This window comes from Zootoca vivipara, chromosome 13, assembly GCF_965207765.1.
Source record: "Zootoca vivipara chromosome 13, rZooViv2.hap1.1, whole genome shotgun sequence".
NCBI classification, from domain to species: Eukaryota; Metazoa; Chordata; class Lepidosauria; order Squamata; family Lacertidae; genus Zootoca; species Zootoca vivipara.
Window position 1 is genome coordinate 11,830,848 of NC_142596.1, and position 16,119 is coordinate 11,846,966.

Here is a 16,119-nt window from a genome sequence, read left to right on the forward strand (position 1 = left end):
TACCCCCCCCCCCCGGCACGCTGATCTGAAACAGTCTTTACCTGGGTTTTCATCATCTTCCTTTGGTGTTTGTTCCAGTAAAGTGTCTAGTGCTCTAGTGTACTCTTTCATTACCCAGTAGGAAAGACTTCGCAGGAAAGGGTCCGGGTGGAGTTTTGCGCAGCTGAATCCATTTCCATCTTTCTCACAGCCCAGTATCTTCTCATAAAGGATGGCAGTATAGGTAGAGGAGATCTCAAATTCGGATTCATACAGACGAGCGATAACCATAGCTAGCTGGATGTCTTCCATCTTTTCAAGACACACCTAGGGAGAAAATAAACATAAAGGCTGATTTCCTTCAGAATGGATAGGTTTGATCTTCTTGCAGTCCATGGGACTCTCAAGAGTCTCCTCCAGCACCATAATTCAAAAGCATCTAGTCTTCGGCAATCAGCCTTCTTTATGGTCCAGCTCTCACCTCCATACATCACTACTGGGAAAACCATAGCTTCAACTATACGGACCTTTGTCGGCAAGGTGACGTCTCTGCTTTTTAAGATGCTGTCTAGGTTTGTCATTACCCAAACTAGTATTACACAGTATACAAACCAGCATCACACAATAGACAAAGTGAGGATAAGAGTTCAAAAAGCAAATTCTCCATTTGAACTTGGCTGAAGAACCGCACTAAAAAAATCTGGAGAAGCGCGATTTTCAAAGGATGGATGCACTTCCTTTCCTCTCATTTCAGAATGTGCAAATTGGGTTAGCCTTTAAAATGCGAATGGAATCAAATTTCTCCCTCATTTATATAATTTTTATTAAGGTTTACAAATATACATTTCCGCCAACAGCACCCTGCATTATAACAATATATTAAATGACTTCCCTTCTTTCCCTTTCATGGTTTTTAATTTTCCCGCACTTCCTGCATATTTTTATATGCCCATTTAATTCAGCTCCCCCCCCTATCTTCCCTTTCTAATATAGGTTATAGTGCTGAATTTACCTTAATCCTGTCAAGTGTTTTTACCTGTGTACAATTATTTCCATTCCTCTTTATATTCTTGCTCTCTTAATCTACTTCTTAGCCCTGCTAATTCAGTATATTTTACCATCTCAAGTTGCCAATCCTCCTAAGTGAACTCGCTCACTCGCCATTTTGGGACTAACAAGATCCAAGCTGCTGTTGTTGCATACATAAATTTCTCTAACACCTGGGTACCTCCGTCTGACCTATTCCAACAGGAATACCTGTTTTTTTTGGGGGGGGGGGATGTTTCCTTAAACATTGTTTTTATCTCATTATAGATCATTATAGGTTCCTTCTACTTCTTTACACACATCTGATTCAGATTTATACATCTAAGCTAATCTACTTGGTGTTAGGCACCATCTATGTATCATTTTCATATAGTTTTCCTTCAATGTACAGCATGCAGTAAATTTTAAATCTTTCTTCCAGAATTTCTCCCACGTCCTTACTCATCAGGGTGAATGGTTTTGTTACAACAGCAAAGCACGAGCACGCGCACACACACACAGACAAAGATATACTTTTTCAAAAAAATCAAGAGGCACGTTGGATTGGTATCCTTCTAATGTTACAGAGACTACTACAAAAATGGAAAGAAGCAGAAGTCCCAGCAAAAGAAGAATGGATACAAAAACTTATGGAATATGTAGGAATGGCGAAACTCACCAGAAGAATAAGAAATCAAGATAACAAATAAATAAACAAACAAATAAATAAATTATAAACAGATAAAAACATTGGCAGGATTATTGTAACAACCTGTAGTTTTATAAGAGTATATATTTAAAGAAGATGAATAAACGAACAAATTAAGTTAACTTGGATATGGAGAATATATTAAAAACAGATTTAAGGAACTGCAGAAAGAGGGGGATGGAAGTCAAGTTTTGAAATGTCAATATAAATGTAAAATCAGTTAAATGTATAAAACGAGTGAAATGTATATACTTGAAAAGTATAAATAAATAAATAAAATTTGGGGGAGGGGAAGAGATTACAGTCATACCTTGGAAGTCGAACGGAATCTGTTCCGGAAGTCCGTTCCGACTTCCAAAACGTTCAGAAACCAAAGTACGGCTTCAGATTGGCTGCAGGAAGCTCCTGCAGCCAATCGGAAGACACGTTGGACATTCAGCTTCCAAAAACAGGTCGCAAACTGAAACACTCACTTCCGAGTTTGTGGCGTTCGGGAGCCAAAACGTTTGAGAACTAAGCTGTTCGATAACCAAGGTACGACTGTACTACAGATATATGAATGAATAGAAGAGCATATAAACCACCACAACAAAAGCACCTGTGTATTTGGGGCAACAATACCTCAATAGCATCCTTCAGTGACCCAGCCAACAAGAAAAAGGCAGCCGACTGCTCAAAGCGCTGTTTTCCCAGCAAAGCAAAAGCATTTTTCAAAGCTGCTTTGCGCCATCTATCTTCACTGAAATTATGGCTGAAGAACTGTGTCATTTTCTCATCATGCTGAGACCTGTGTTGGAAAACAAAGGGGGAGAGAGAGATTTCCATTAGGGCTGCACCTTCTATGCACATTCACCCAGAAGTAAGGCCCCTCAAACTCAGTGGGATTCACTGCTGAGTCAACATGAAGAACGAAGCAGAGTAGCAACTAGAAAGGTGGCACGAGTGCCCATAATTTTGTACAAGCTTTCCCCTATATCCTAACTCGTTGTTTTTTGGAGGGAAGGTAAAATAAAGGTGAAGGACCCCTGGACAGTTAAACCCAGTTGCAGACGACTCGGGGGTTGGGGCACTCATCTCGCTTTCAGGCTGAGGGGGCTGGCATTTGTCCAGAATGTGGCCAGGAGGACTAAACCGCTTCTGGCGCAACGGAACACCGTGATGGAAACCAGAGCGCACAAAAACATAGTTTACCTTCCTGCCGCAGTGGTACTTATTTATCTATTTGCACTGGTGTGCTTTCTGACTGCTAGGTTGGCAGGAGCTGAGACAGAGCAACGGGAGCACACCCCGTCGTGGGGATTTGAACCGCCAACCTTCTGATCGGCAAGCCCAAGAGGCTCAGTGGTTTAGACCACAAGGGAAGAAGGAAAGGCGAAGTTAATGGGACTTACCGAAACAGACCCCACACCACTGCTTTTTTCTTCATCGCAAGGTAAAATAGTGCAGCATCCAAAGCATCGTTGTTCCTCTGAAATGCTGCTTTTGCAACCTGTTGTGTTGAGGAGAAAAAGAAAAAGTCCACAGTATCACAGAGAGTAAGGGCTGCAAGCCGACTAAATGACACAAATTGCAGGTGAGCTGCAGATCTGCCTCTGGCCTTTCACCCAACCAACCTACCTTCAACTGCTTTCCCTAGGCAGCAAAAGGGTATATTCCCATCTTTGTTTTGCCTTCTTTCCTAGACGCAAAAAGGCATGGTGCCATCGCTGGTGCCACTACCTCTATCGTATCTGCTTTTCTCAAGCTCCTAAATGAAATAGCCAACTAATAAAATGCTTCAATTTTTGCCAATAATAGTATCCTGCTCTCTCCTGCTCCCCACCCAAAAGCCTTTCTGCAAAAGGAAAGAAGTGTATCAGGGTAGGTAGGTAAACAAGAATTGATTGATTGGCAGCAATATTGATCCTATGCATGCTTTTCTGAATACAGAGATAGTAATTTAAATATAGAAATTGATATAACTCAGTGTTGGAAAAAATAATACCGTAATATGCAACATTTCTAAGCGTATTGGATAAGCTCGATGAAAATGTCGACCCAATGTGTGGCGGCCATGAAAAAGGCAAATTTCATGTAAGGGATAGTTTGAAAAGCAATTAAAAATAAAACTGCCAGTATCATAATGCCATTACACAAACCTATGGCGTGACCACATTCAGAATACCGTGTTGAGTTCTGGTCACCTCATCCCAAAAAAACCTATTACATATAGTGCTGGAAAAGGTTCAGAAAACGGTAACCAAGATGATCAAGGGGATGGAAAGACACAGCCATTGTGGCTAGTAGCCACTCAGAGACCCATCCTTCATGAGGGGATGCAGGTGGCGCTGTGGTCTAAACCACTGAGCCTTTTGGGCTTGCTGATCAGAAGGTCGTCGGTTCAAATCCCCGCGACGGGGCTCCAGTTGCTCTGTCCCAGCTCCTGCCAACCTAGCAGTTCAAAAGCATACCTGCACAAATAAATAAATAGGTACTGCTGCAGCGGGAAGGTAAATGGCGTTTCCATGCACTCTGGATTCTGTCACGGTGTTCCATTGCACCAGAAGCGGTTTAGTCATGCTGGCCACATGACCCGGAAAGTTGTCTGGGGACAAATGCAAATTCCCTTGGGCTAAAAAGCAATATGAGCACCACAACCCCATAGTCACCTTTGATTGAACTTAAATGTTTAGGAGTGCTTTACTTTTTTTTTTACCATCCTTCATTAATTTGTCTAATTCTCTCTTAAAGCAATTCAATGGTGGTCATTTCTAAATCTTGTGGGAACAAGTTCAATGTGGGAACTATCCACTGTGCAAATAAATGCTCTCTTTTGCGCTACCTGAGTCTTCCAATATTCAGCTTTATTGGACGCCCACGAGTTCTAGTATTATAAGGGAGGAAAACTCTCTATCCACTTCATCTGCACCAGGAATAGTTTTAAACACCTCTGCCATGTTCCCCACTGCCCAAACACCATTGCCTTTTTGGGGGCAAAGAATAGCCCCAAATGTTGTAATGTTTCCTCAAAGGGGAGCTGCTACAGCTTTATTATTATTATTATTTATTGAATATATATACCGCCCTACACCCTGAGGTCTCGGGGCAGTTCACGGAATAATATATTTGGTCTTGTGTTTTGAACAATTCCGTACCAGCTCAAACTTGCTTCGGGGAAGATCTTTGGAGCTTTATGATTGTAACCCCAACAGGAAATCGATTTAGGCTCAGAATAGTCAAAGGACATATTGCAACTTAACCACAGTTCTACAGCCAATCTCTTCAAATGGCAGCCTGTGACCATGTCTTGCATGCCTGCATTTAAGCTGAGAATAAAAGAGGTGAAGTCCATTTTGACACATTCTTTAAGAGTTCTCTTCCCATTCTCGCACACTCCCATTAGCTTAATCTACTTCTGCCAAACTACAAGAGCCTCGGGGATGCAAGTTTCCTAAGCTCCTATATAAGCGTTGCCATAAGCTTTGCCATTTTGTTTGCCCCTTTACTGCTCTACGATAACCTTTTTGAGGTGAAACAACCTAAACAATGCCCAGTACGCCAAGTGAGGTCGCACCATAGATTTGTATAATGGCAGGATGAGATGCCTCACCACGATATAACTTGGAACAAGGCAGGTTCAAAGGCTCGTGACCTTCCAGTTATCACCAAGAATGGCTCAAATTATTACCTTCTCCATGCACCTTCGGAGTGTGTTGATGTTTCTGACCCACCAGCCTATACCCATAGTTCTTAGTTCGGACCACTGGGGGTCTCCTCTTTGAATTGCAGGGATCATGTTGATTAACTCTTCCTCTGCCTCCGAATGAAAAGCCCAGGCAAAGTGGCATGTGGAAACACCTAAATCATGGCACAGGGAAATGACAGGCACAAGGCAATTACAACATGGTGAATTAGATCAGAAATAATAGCCTAGGGGCAGGTGGGGGGCAGCTTTGAATTAGTGGATTTAAAGCCACTGGGGACATACGTTCATAATTTGTTAAGAATGATGCAAAAAATTCATTTTATGCAAATTTTGGAACAAGCGTGCATTCAGGGCTTTAGAATTCAGAAAATTAACTCAAGAAAAACAGAGTGTGGCCACCTCCAATTACACCAATATAGTGAATAAAACTGTCATCGTAACACTAGTATATCTTCTCCTTTTCCTTGCCCAAGGAGGCCAGGGCAATAAATAAATAAAAAGGTTAAAGCAACATAACTAAAAATAAAATACAATGTATTTAAAATATTTTAAAACAATTATAAACATCTAAATACCAATTCCATAGCCTCACTACTAATAATTCAAAGTTCCTAGTATCTTTCAGCCACTAAATACCTTTTAAGCAGCAATGTTTCTAACTTCCCCCCGAACTTGAATATTAAAGGAGGCACCTCACCACAAACAGAGAGCCATCACCAAGAAGACCCTGCCATGGGTCAACACCTAACGGCTCACACAGTCACTAGATACCCTATTCTTCCCATTGCTTGTTGCTTCTTAGAGTGATTCGCATCAGGCAGTTCGCACAAAAGAATTACAGTACCTTGATGAAGTAGCTGAACACGATATAAAGGTGGGAGTGATGTCAGAAGGCATGTATGCAAACGCATAGCTAGCACGTACCGCAGGCCGCATTCATCTAAAGTTTCTCTCCCTGTGAAAACGCACCAAGCGGTTAAAACGCAATACATGCAGGTGTCCATGTTGCTTAGTTACAATATTCATACAAAGCCTTTTCAAATAAAAGATTCTCAAAACAACTTGCATATGCAGGGCGCAGCAGAATATCTACATGCACACGACCACAGTGTGACCTTATAACCCTCGATAGCTTCACCCTTGTCTTTTTAATTATTCCAGTTACTTTAAATGTTTTAGTCTGTGATGCCAATAAAGGTATTTGATTGATTGATTGCAGGCGGGATGTGTGGGTGGGCCCAAGCCGGATATATTTATGAAATATATTTATTTAAAACAAATCACAGAGGTCAACAAGAACTCGGACACTAAAAGCGTCTTGCGTCACTTCCTAAATGTCGCATCTTCCCCTCAAGAACCATTCCATGAGAAAGTGGGAAAGTTGTTTACCTGAGTAATGCTTATCTCTGTTTTCATCAAGCTCGGTGCTTGTGGTAGCAACAGTGTCTGCCAAAGCGACCAAGAACATCTGCTCGAGGCGAGTAAGTCCCGGTAAACTTGAGTGCATTAAATGGCTCGAGAGGACGCTGGCATGCTCTCTCCCAAAGTAAGTTGGCCCGTATTGAGACAGGTTGATGACTTTGGATTTATGCTCTTTCCTTTCTGGCTCAAAATCAATGAAGTCGTCCGTTGTCACCTGCTGAACCTGGAACAGATCTGAGTAGTGATCCTCTGGCTTCCTTTTGGCATGGTCTTCTGAGCCTTGGGGCCTTTTAGTCGCTTCCTCCGTCTTGTACGTGGAATCCTGGTCTGCCGAAAGCAGCGCGTACAAGGGCAGCGGAGGGATAGAGTCGATCTCTGTATAGTCCCGCGTCCCCTCTTTCCCCGTACTGACCGCGTCCTTTGCGGTGCTTCCACTTACACTGATGGTGCGAGAGAGGTGCCGCTTAGAGCCGCCGTCGGCTGACTCAGGGTCTTTCACAATGGCAACTTCTCCCGCAATGCATTTCACCAAATGCGAAAGAATGGCTTTTGCTCTGCGGACTTTGCCCAGGTCCATCAGCTCCAAGAGCTGGGTTGGGTGGTACTGCGGGAGGGTAGGAGAAAGGACGTGGGCGGCTTCAAAAAGCCCGCCATCTTGAATCACTGTGGGGGTTCCGAAAACATCGTCCACAATGCCCGCTCCGTCGATGATGCTGGTTTTTTTGGCCATCCAACTGGTCTTCAATGGATCTTGCGTGGGGGAGTCTTCGCCGAGGAAACAGTCGCTCTCGCTGGCCCCCGATTTCATGGCATGCTTCCACTGTGCATAGACGTGCATTTCACAGTCCATTCCCACGACCAGTATCCCATCTCTTACCCAAGACAGAGAGACTGGCAATGAAGGGGTGCCATCTACAGAAGACACCAAGTCTATGGATCTCAGCAGCACCCATTTGGACCTTATGCCTTGCTTTATGCTACCACCTAGTGGTAAAGTAATGACGGCGACACCCTCTTTGCTGCTGGTTTGCTCAGTCACAATTCCCGAAAGTCGGCCGTACATGAATATATTTGCACCCATGCCGACCGTCAGAATATGTGAGCCGTCTTCTTTCGAAACCCAGTCCAAGTGGACCAAATGCTTGGTGTTTGGCATCAGGTGCCGGTCCTTGTTCAAAAATACATCCATTTTACTATATACAAATAAATTACTGTCCACGCTCACTCTCGAGTCAAGAACACTCCCAACTTCCACTAGATCGTCCAGGTGAATCGTCTGCTCCAAGACCCATTCCGACCCTCCGGTGGATTCGCATTCAAATATACATACGTGCATAGAAAATTCTTTGGAAACAAAACCGTTGTGTTGCAAGGGTTGTTTATATGCCACAGCCAAGCGCCCTGTATAGGAACAGCTGACAGCAACAGGCCTTCCCAAAATGCTCACTGTGCTGCTGTCATCATCTTTTGCATCGTTCATTAAAGGCCACTTCTTCCAGTGGTAGGTTTCCTTCGTTTCATTTCTGCTGTTCACCATCGTCTCTACAGAGCACCTCCAGAACCGGACTCTGTCATCCGAACAGGAAGTAACTAGCAAGTAAGGTGCGAGGCAGACTGGATAAATTGATGAAGAGCTCAGGTGTCCTAAATGAATCAGAGATTATTATTATTATCATTATTAAAAATTGTATACCGTCTTTCATTTGAAGATCTCAGGGTGGTTCACAAGGTGAAACAGCATTTACATGACACAAACACAGCCTCCTAAGAGAGCCCACAAAAAGTTACTAGCCTGCTGATTTGCAGCAGGTCTGTGGTCCAAAAGAGTGAAACTTACACCCACTTGAAATTTTAAAAGATTTTCCCATCTAGGAAATGTCTGCAGGCAAAACAGATAGTTCTGTTTCGATTTCTTAGCAGTATCGAACAGTTAAGTCTCCAATCCATTTTGTTTCTAATTCATGTTTCTAATTCACAATATACAAGAGTGAAAACGACATCCCAACAATTATTTTGCATCTATAGGGTTATAGCAGACCAACGATGCAGAATTTGCCAAAAGTCTCAGATTGGTAACCAAAGTTATAGAAACCAATGTAACAAAGTATTGAATCATTGTTTTACCTGCAGAAGGAGTAGCTCGTACAACTTCTACACCAACTGGAATATCCAATGGGCAACTGTAGACCAGGCTAGAACTCAAAATAAGTTTACTAGCTGTCTGAAGATTAGCGACAGATGAAGAACGGGGCATTGGTGCTGCACTTGGTGAGGTATCTGGAGATGAGTCGAGAGTCTGTTGCCCAGGTATGCCCAGCTGGTTTCCTGATGGTTGAACTTCAACAGACTTTGCTTTAAAGATGCATTATTACAAAATAAAAATAAAAAAAATTCAGTGTGTAACAAGGACATACTTCCCATTTAAAACATAGGCAAAGATTTGTTTAGATATAGCATGCAGGGTGAAAAGCTTTAAAAGAGGAAGACAACACCTTCAATGGCCACTAACCCTGATATATGTTTTTTTGCCTCCAATGTTGGAGGCATAGTATGTCTTTGAACAGCAGCTGCTAGCAATCTCAAGTGGACAGAATTTCCCTGCTTTTGGGGGGGGGGTTCAGTCTGCGCACAGAGCCGTGGACTTGCATGCAAAACAACCCAAGTTGGGAGAACCGCCAGAACATATTTAAAGGGCCTTTACAGGAGGAGGAGAGGAAGGGAAAGTTCTGTTGCGTAGGCAGAAATGCCTGCAATGATGGAACACTGCTCTTAGTGTTCCATGCAACCACTGGCCCAATGAGTTCATTATTATCTATGCTGAATTTCCAGGATGAGAGCGGCTCTCTGGGATTTCAGACATAGAACGTTCCCGGCTCCACCTGGAGACTGAACCTGGGACCTTTTGCATAAAAGGCAAATGATCCACCATTCTGTAGCCCTGCTTGTCTGGAGGCTTGGCTTGAGTGGTATTTGCAAATTCTGGTATTGAATTGTTACAGGATTTTATACACTGTCTTATTAGCTATCTTAAGCAGCCTTGTGTGTTTTCCCCCAGCTGCAAGGCAGGATTTTTTTTTAAAAAAAAAATGCCTTAAATCAGCCAGTGCATGATTAGAGTAAAAATACATGTTCATCTGGAAATTTCTTCACTTACCTACACATGCTTGAACAGATTTAAGATGCAGATGCCACATATGAAGTATGGAACATCCATTTGTGTCTTTTTCAATTACAACTAGATAAAACTTTTCGGAGAAGGGTGGTGGCCGATAACCTGTCCAAAATGAAAACCAAATATTAATGTCAAGCTGGCATTTCAATGTAAGTGATATTTATAAACAAAGAAACAAACCTATAGCCTAACCTCCCTCCCAAAGATGCCCAGGGTAGCAATGACATTTTATGAAAAATGAACCATGTTGTAAGGATCACATTTAAAAAATACCACTTTCTGCTGCATTTTAAATACTGTAAATCATTAATATGTTCATGGTGCATAAACCTAAAAGTGTATGCAAGAAAGAAAAGTTAAACCAATCTGATTTAAAAAACAAACAAAAACCCTGCTAATATTAGGCCAAAATTAAGTCACAAAAACTCAGAAAACCTTCTGACTTCATTGTTCCAAATTTGAGGGCACACTTTCAAATTCCATTTTATATTTTGGAAGTGAAGTCTCATCTGAAAGTTGAGTGTTTTAGGCTTGTTGAAAACTTGTGTGTTATTTTAGCACATATCAGTACGAAATGTTGTAGTGCGTGAATTGTCAGAAACCGCTCAATGTCAAATACTGTTACAAGTTTTCTACCAAAAGCCGCCAGATACTAAATACTGCATTGCCAACTAGCAAAGGATGTCAAATAGGAAATATACTGGAAATATATGGAGAATGTCCTATGAATAGCGCCAGCAGCTGCCAAGCCCTCAGTGCAGACACCTTTTGGGGAATTTTGGCTCTACTTCCTATTCATTCTTCAAACGGGCTACAATTCTCGGAGCAGTTTAACAGTCAATTCCTCTTCCCAGGGAACTCTGCAAATTGTAGCTCCATGATGGTGTGTGTGTGGGGGGGGGGGTCCTCCTAACAACTCTCAGCACCATCAACAAACAGCAGCTCCCAAGATTCTCTGGAAGAAGCCATGGGTGTTTAAAGTGTTATGATAATGCTTAGAAAAAAAGCCAAGTAAGTGGGAACGTGATAAAAATGTATAAAATGATGCATAGGCTGGGGGTGGAGAAATGTATTTATCTCTCCCCCCCCAATAATATTAGAACCCAGAACCACTCAATGAACAAGGGAAAGTAGACAGTACTTAGTTCAACTATGGAATTTGCTACCACAAGATGTAGTTTCATAACAGCCACCAACTTGGAGAGCTTTAAAAGAAGATTAGACAAATCTAAGGATAAGGCTATCCAAGACTACCACCCCACCCCCCCAATGGCCAGGTCCTGGCTGCTGGGGCACATGAACAGAAGAGGAGGAAGATGGCGGTCATGTTTGGCTTGGGGGGGGGATCTGGTTGACCTCTGTGGGGAAAGGATGCTGGATTAGTCCAGTGTTTCCCAACCAGTGTGCCTCCAGATGTTTTGGGACTACAACTCCCATCATTCCTGACCACTGGTCTTGCTAGCTAGGGATGATGGGAGTTGTAGTCCCAAAACATCTGGAGGCACACTGGTTGGGAAACACTGGATTAGTCGATCCCACCCAGCAGGAGATCTTCTGCTGCCTCCCAAGTGCACCACAACACTCCGTAAAGATTCCTTGCTTATGGATAAGAGTAGACTACAAGTGCTTCACTATACCTTTGGAGGGCTGGAAAAATATCTCGGTTTCTTTCAGCTCCGCCTCCTCTTTATGCGGTTTGTATCCCAAAATGAAGTCCTCTTGGAAAACGTGAAGCAATTGCGTGTTTGACCCACACTAGAAACAGCGTTAGACAGAAATCAACAGCCAAATCCAATAAAAAAAATATTATTTTTTTTTAAAAAAAAACCCAGCTTGCCCCACATAGTTATGCACAATAAGGTTCAAGGTATCCAATCATATTCTATGCGGGTTGTTATCTCAGGTGTGGGGCAGCTTTGGCTTGCCCACTGCTTGCTGAACTATAGTTCCCATCAGCCCCAGCGATCATGGCTGATGGGAGTTGTAGCTCAGCAACATCTTGAGGACCAAAGGTTTCCCATCCCTTGATCTACATAGAAGGCATTTCTGGGTTCCATCCAGAACAGCCGCCACATGGTACTTGGTGCCTTCAGTACTGTTCCAGCTCCTCATTCCTGGGATTTTCACTTTGTTTTTCTAAACGCACAGCAGTCTTTAGGCCAGTCTTCATCAAGAAACTGCCCGCACTCTGACTCCTATCAGCTCCAGCCTGGTCCTTGGCAGGATGTCCCAGATCTCCAGAGTAGAAAGGGCAGGATCATTTCCATTACCATTAGCAAAAGCTTGGGGAGTCATGCATTTCAGCCCGACATAGGGAATAAAAAATGCTCAAAAATCTGTGGCAGGCTTGCTACAGAAGCGGAGTGAGCTCAAAGCTTTCTTTGATTAATTACGCAAGACGTGTTCCGTTGATTAATTTAACACAGTAGGGAACAAAATTAATAGTAAATCCCATCGGAGCTAGACAAAAAACCTAATGCACTAAGGACTTCCTTTTGGAGGGTTTGGTTTGAGGATTAATAAAGGAGCATACTATTCTGCCAAAGCCTAAAATTTATAAGTTGGCTATAATGCTGCTAAAATCCTAGGGGAATCCCAACCCCTCTCCCTGAAAACTCCTATGCGTATTTATTCTAAACATGCAGGTCCCAAACAAGGCACATAACGAAACAATAATATTTTTTTCTGGGAAATGCAGGATAGCAATTATTTAAACGTTTGTAACAAAGAGTTTCCCATGGCAATGCCATTTTGTAAACAGACACAAAATGCAGAGAGACCAACAGCTCATTCAAACTAAATAAATAAATATTCTGCTGGAAAACAGCAGAACAGAAAGTTGTCATGACTCTGTGTGCAATCTGGGAGTAGGTCCCATTTAGCCCAATGGTGTTTATTTCAGAGTAGACATGTGCAGGACTGCACTGTTATTGGACATAATCATCTGTAGCAGCTAGCAGATGGTGGCCATTATCATGTAATTTGAGGGTGGATTGAGGTGAATGTACGTATGAGTGAGAGTAAGGCTCCATGTGCACTATACATTTAAAGCAGATTCATAGCACTTCAAACAACCATGGCTTTTCCCAAAGAATCCTGGGAACTGTAGTCTGCTAAGGGTGCTGAAAAGTTTTCAGGCGAACTCTATTCCCCTCCAAGAGCCACAATTCTCAGTGGTTTAATAACCAATCTCTCTTCCCAGGGCACTATGGGAATTGTAGCTCTGGGAGGGGAATAGCAGCGCCCTAAAGATAAAGGTGGTGCTTTACCTTGATTTACCGTGGGTGGCGCTGTGGGTTAAACCAGAGCCTAGGGCTTGCCGATCAGAAGGTTGGCGGTTTGAATCCCCGCGACGGGGTGAGCTCCCGTTGCTCAGTCCCAGCTCCTGCCAACCTAGCAGTTTGAAAGCACGTCAAAGTGTAAGTAGATAAATAGGTACTGCTCCGGCGGGAAGGTAAACAGGGTTTCCGTGTGCTGCTCTGGTTCTTAAACCACTTAGTCATGCTGGTCACATGACCCAGAAGCTGTACGCCGGCTCCCTCGGCCAGTAAAGCAAGATGAGCGCTGCAACCCCAGAGTCGTCCACGACTGGACCTAACGGTGAGGGGTCCCTTTACCTTTACCTAAAGGACCCCTGGACAGTTAAGTTCAGTCAAAGGTGACTATGGGGTTGCAGAGCTCATCTCGCTTTCAGGCCAAGGGAGCTGGCGTTTGTCCATAGACAGCTTTCCAGGTCATGTGGCCAGCATGACTAAACCGCTTCTGGCACAACGGAACACCATGATGGAAACCAGAGCGCACGGAAACGCCGTTTACCTTCCCGCCGGAGCAGTACCTATTTATCTACTTGCACTGGTGTGCTTTTGAACTGCTAGGTTGGCAGAAGCTGGGACAGAGCAACGGGAGCTCACCCCAGCGCAGGGATTCGAACCGCCAACCTTCTGATCGGCAAGCACAAGAGGCTAAGCGGTTTAGACCACAGTGCCACCAGCACCCTTAACAAACTACAGTTCCCAGGTTTTTTTTATTTCATTTTGGCGGGGAGCCATGATTGTAACATGAATGTTGCTTTAGATGTAAGGTGTGGATGTGTTCTAAGTAAGGAAGCCTCTGAATTTTGTGTGGCTGATATGTAGCATACTGTGCAAAAGTCTGTTACATCTATTTCTCTGGCCCATTCCCCCCCTGGCCCAGGCCACCACCAACACATGCCCCCACTCTCTACCCTCACAAGCTGAGAAAGGTTGCCCATCCCTACCGTCAGCATGGATTTCTGGCTTTTAATCACAGTCTCCCCACTCCTGGTCTTTAATCAACAAACAAACAAGCACCTGGCATGGTTAAATGACCCATTAGAGGCTTAACTAATTTTTTACCTGGTCGGTTATAGCATCTAGTTCAATAATGCATCCTGGCCGAGCTGTTGATTGCTGGCTCACAATGTTAAAAACTTCACCGATGAGTTTCTGAAATAGAGGGGAAGTTGGGAGAGTATTTGAATTTCGAGCTAATAGCCGCAGCTGAGGTTCTGTTGATACCAATAGCATCTGGCTATTGGTAGCCACTTTGTGCTGTTGGACTCCAAGCCAGCATGGGGGTTTGGCTGACCTTGCTCTAGATCAGGCATCCCCAAACTGCGGCCCTCCAGATGGTTTGGCCTACAACGCCCATGACCCCTAGCTAACAGGACCAGTGGTCAGGCATGATGGGAATTGTAGTCCAAAACATCTGGAGGGCCGAAGTTTGGGGATGCCTGCTCTAGATCATCATGGTTTTAGTTTGTGTGTGGTCTGATGTTTAGAAAATAATGCAGCCACTAGTGTGAATTCTCACTCTCTTTGCAACCTGATCGTACAGACTGCACTCCCCTTTTAAGTTCTATCCTTAGCTTATGAATACCTGTCCTCTATTCGGTATTTGTAATTTGACAGAAAAGTCACTGAGCAGGGACGGAGGTTTCCAGCCAAAATAGTTGCCCAAGATGCCTCTGTCGTCCTCTTTGGGAAGCATATTAACAATGCTCTCCCAGGGCAACTCATCTGGCACCTTCATTTTTTAAAAAAATATATATACGGTATACAGGTATTCAAAAGTTACAATACAATACATTTTCAATCAATATATCCTCTCCACAGACACCTCTGTGATGATGGTGGCATTAAAAAATCCTGTGCATATATTTACAGGATAAGGGGGGGAGGTTTTTCTTTTTTTAGCTCTTGTTATTATATTATGTATTTTTGTGTTTTTATACTGGAAACTGCCCTGTGATCTTAGAATGAAAGGCGGTATATAAATTTAACAAACCATAATAAAAATAAATGACAACAACAACTTCTTACAGAGGATCCTGGGTCGCTCAGCTCATCCAAAAGTTTCCTTGCATCCACTACAGCTTGGTATAGCCTCAGGTTTCTGCCATCCGATGCCACAAAACAAGCACTCGCAGAATTGCAGTAGGTACCTAATTTAAAGGCAGGCGTCAGTTTTTGACATTTAATGTAAGCTATATGTTTTAGCAGTTATGGTTGGAGAGGCATTAAGCAGTTTCGTTATATTCCACCAATGCAACAAATCAAAGAATGTTGCTACAGTCTCGCAACTTCTAGCTGAGTTTGAAATAAGGCTGTTTTCCAGGAAGTGCTTGTCTACGGCTCTTCCAACATTTAACAGATGAAAATGGGGAAACTGTTGTAAAACCTCCATCTCTTACCAAAAATCAGGGCCCCGGTTTGGAATATCCCTACCCTGAAACCCTGTTACGTACTGCAGCACCCTGCCTGTCGCATGCTGCATTCATTTCTTCTGCAATAGTCTGCAGAAATCCAAGCTGGTGTGTGTTATTTCAGTTACAGATATATTGGGGGGGGGAAGGGGGGAGAACTCATAATGGTCTAAAAATAGGCTGCCACAGTTCAGAATACACCTTGCCATTTGCAGTGTGCGAAATGGCAGGCTGAGTGCTTCTGCAGCCTATGCTTGTCTGTACATAAGTAAAACCCACTGGCTCTTTTCACATGACACACTACCAGGAGTCAGCAAACTTTTTCAGCAGGGGGCCGGTCCACTGTTCCTCAGACCTTGTAGGGGGCCGGACTATATTTTGAGGGGGGAAATGAACAAATT

General features: G+C 43.3%; 1 protein-coding gene across 1 annotated transcript in view; it reads right to left on the reverse strand.

Annotated features, from left to right (window-relative positions):
• Positions 1 to 16,119, reverse strand: part of DMXL2 (Dmx like 2) — a 96,529-nt gene that overhangs the window by 37,600 nt on the left and 42,810 nt on the right. The window contains 11 exon segments of the mRNA XM_088656789.1: positions 42 to 306; positions 2,336 to 2,501; positions 3,106 to 3,203; positions 5,382 to 5,551; positions 6,244 to 6,354; positions 6,789 to 8,465; positions 8,946 to 9,173; positions 9,976 to 10,095; positions 11,631 to 11,748; positions 14,370 to 14,459; positions 15,336 to 15,457. Coding sequence (XP_088512915.1) covers positions 42 to 306; positions 2,336 to 2,501; positions 3,106 to 3,203; positions 5,382 to 5,551; positions 6,244 to 6,354; positions 6,789 to 8,465; positions 8,946 to 9,173; positions 9,976 to 10,095; positions 11,631 to 11,748; positions 14,370 to 14,459; positions 15,336 to 15,457 — 3,165 coding nt within the window.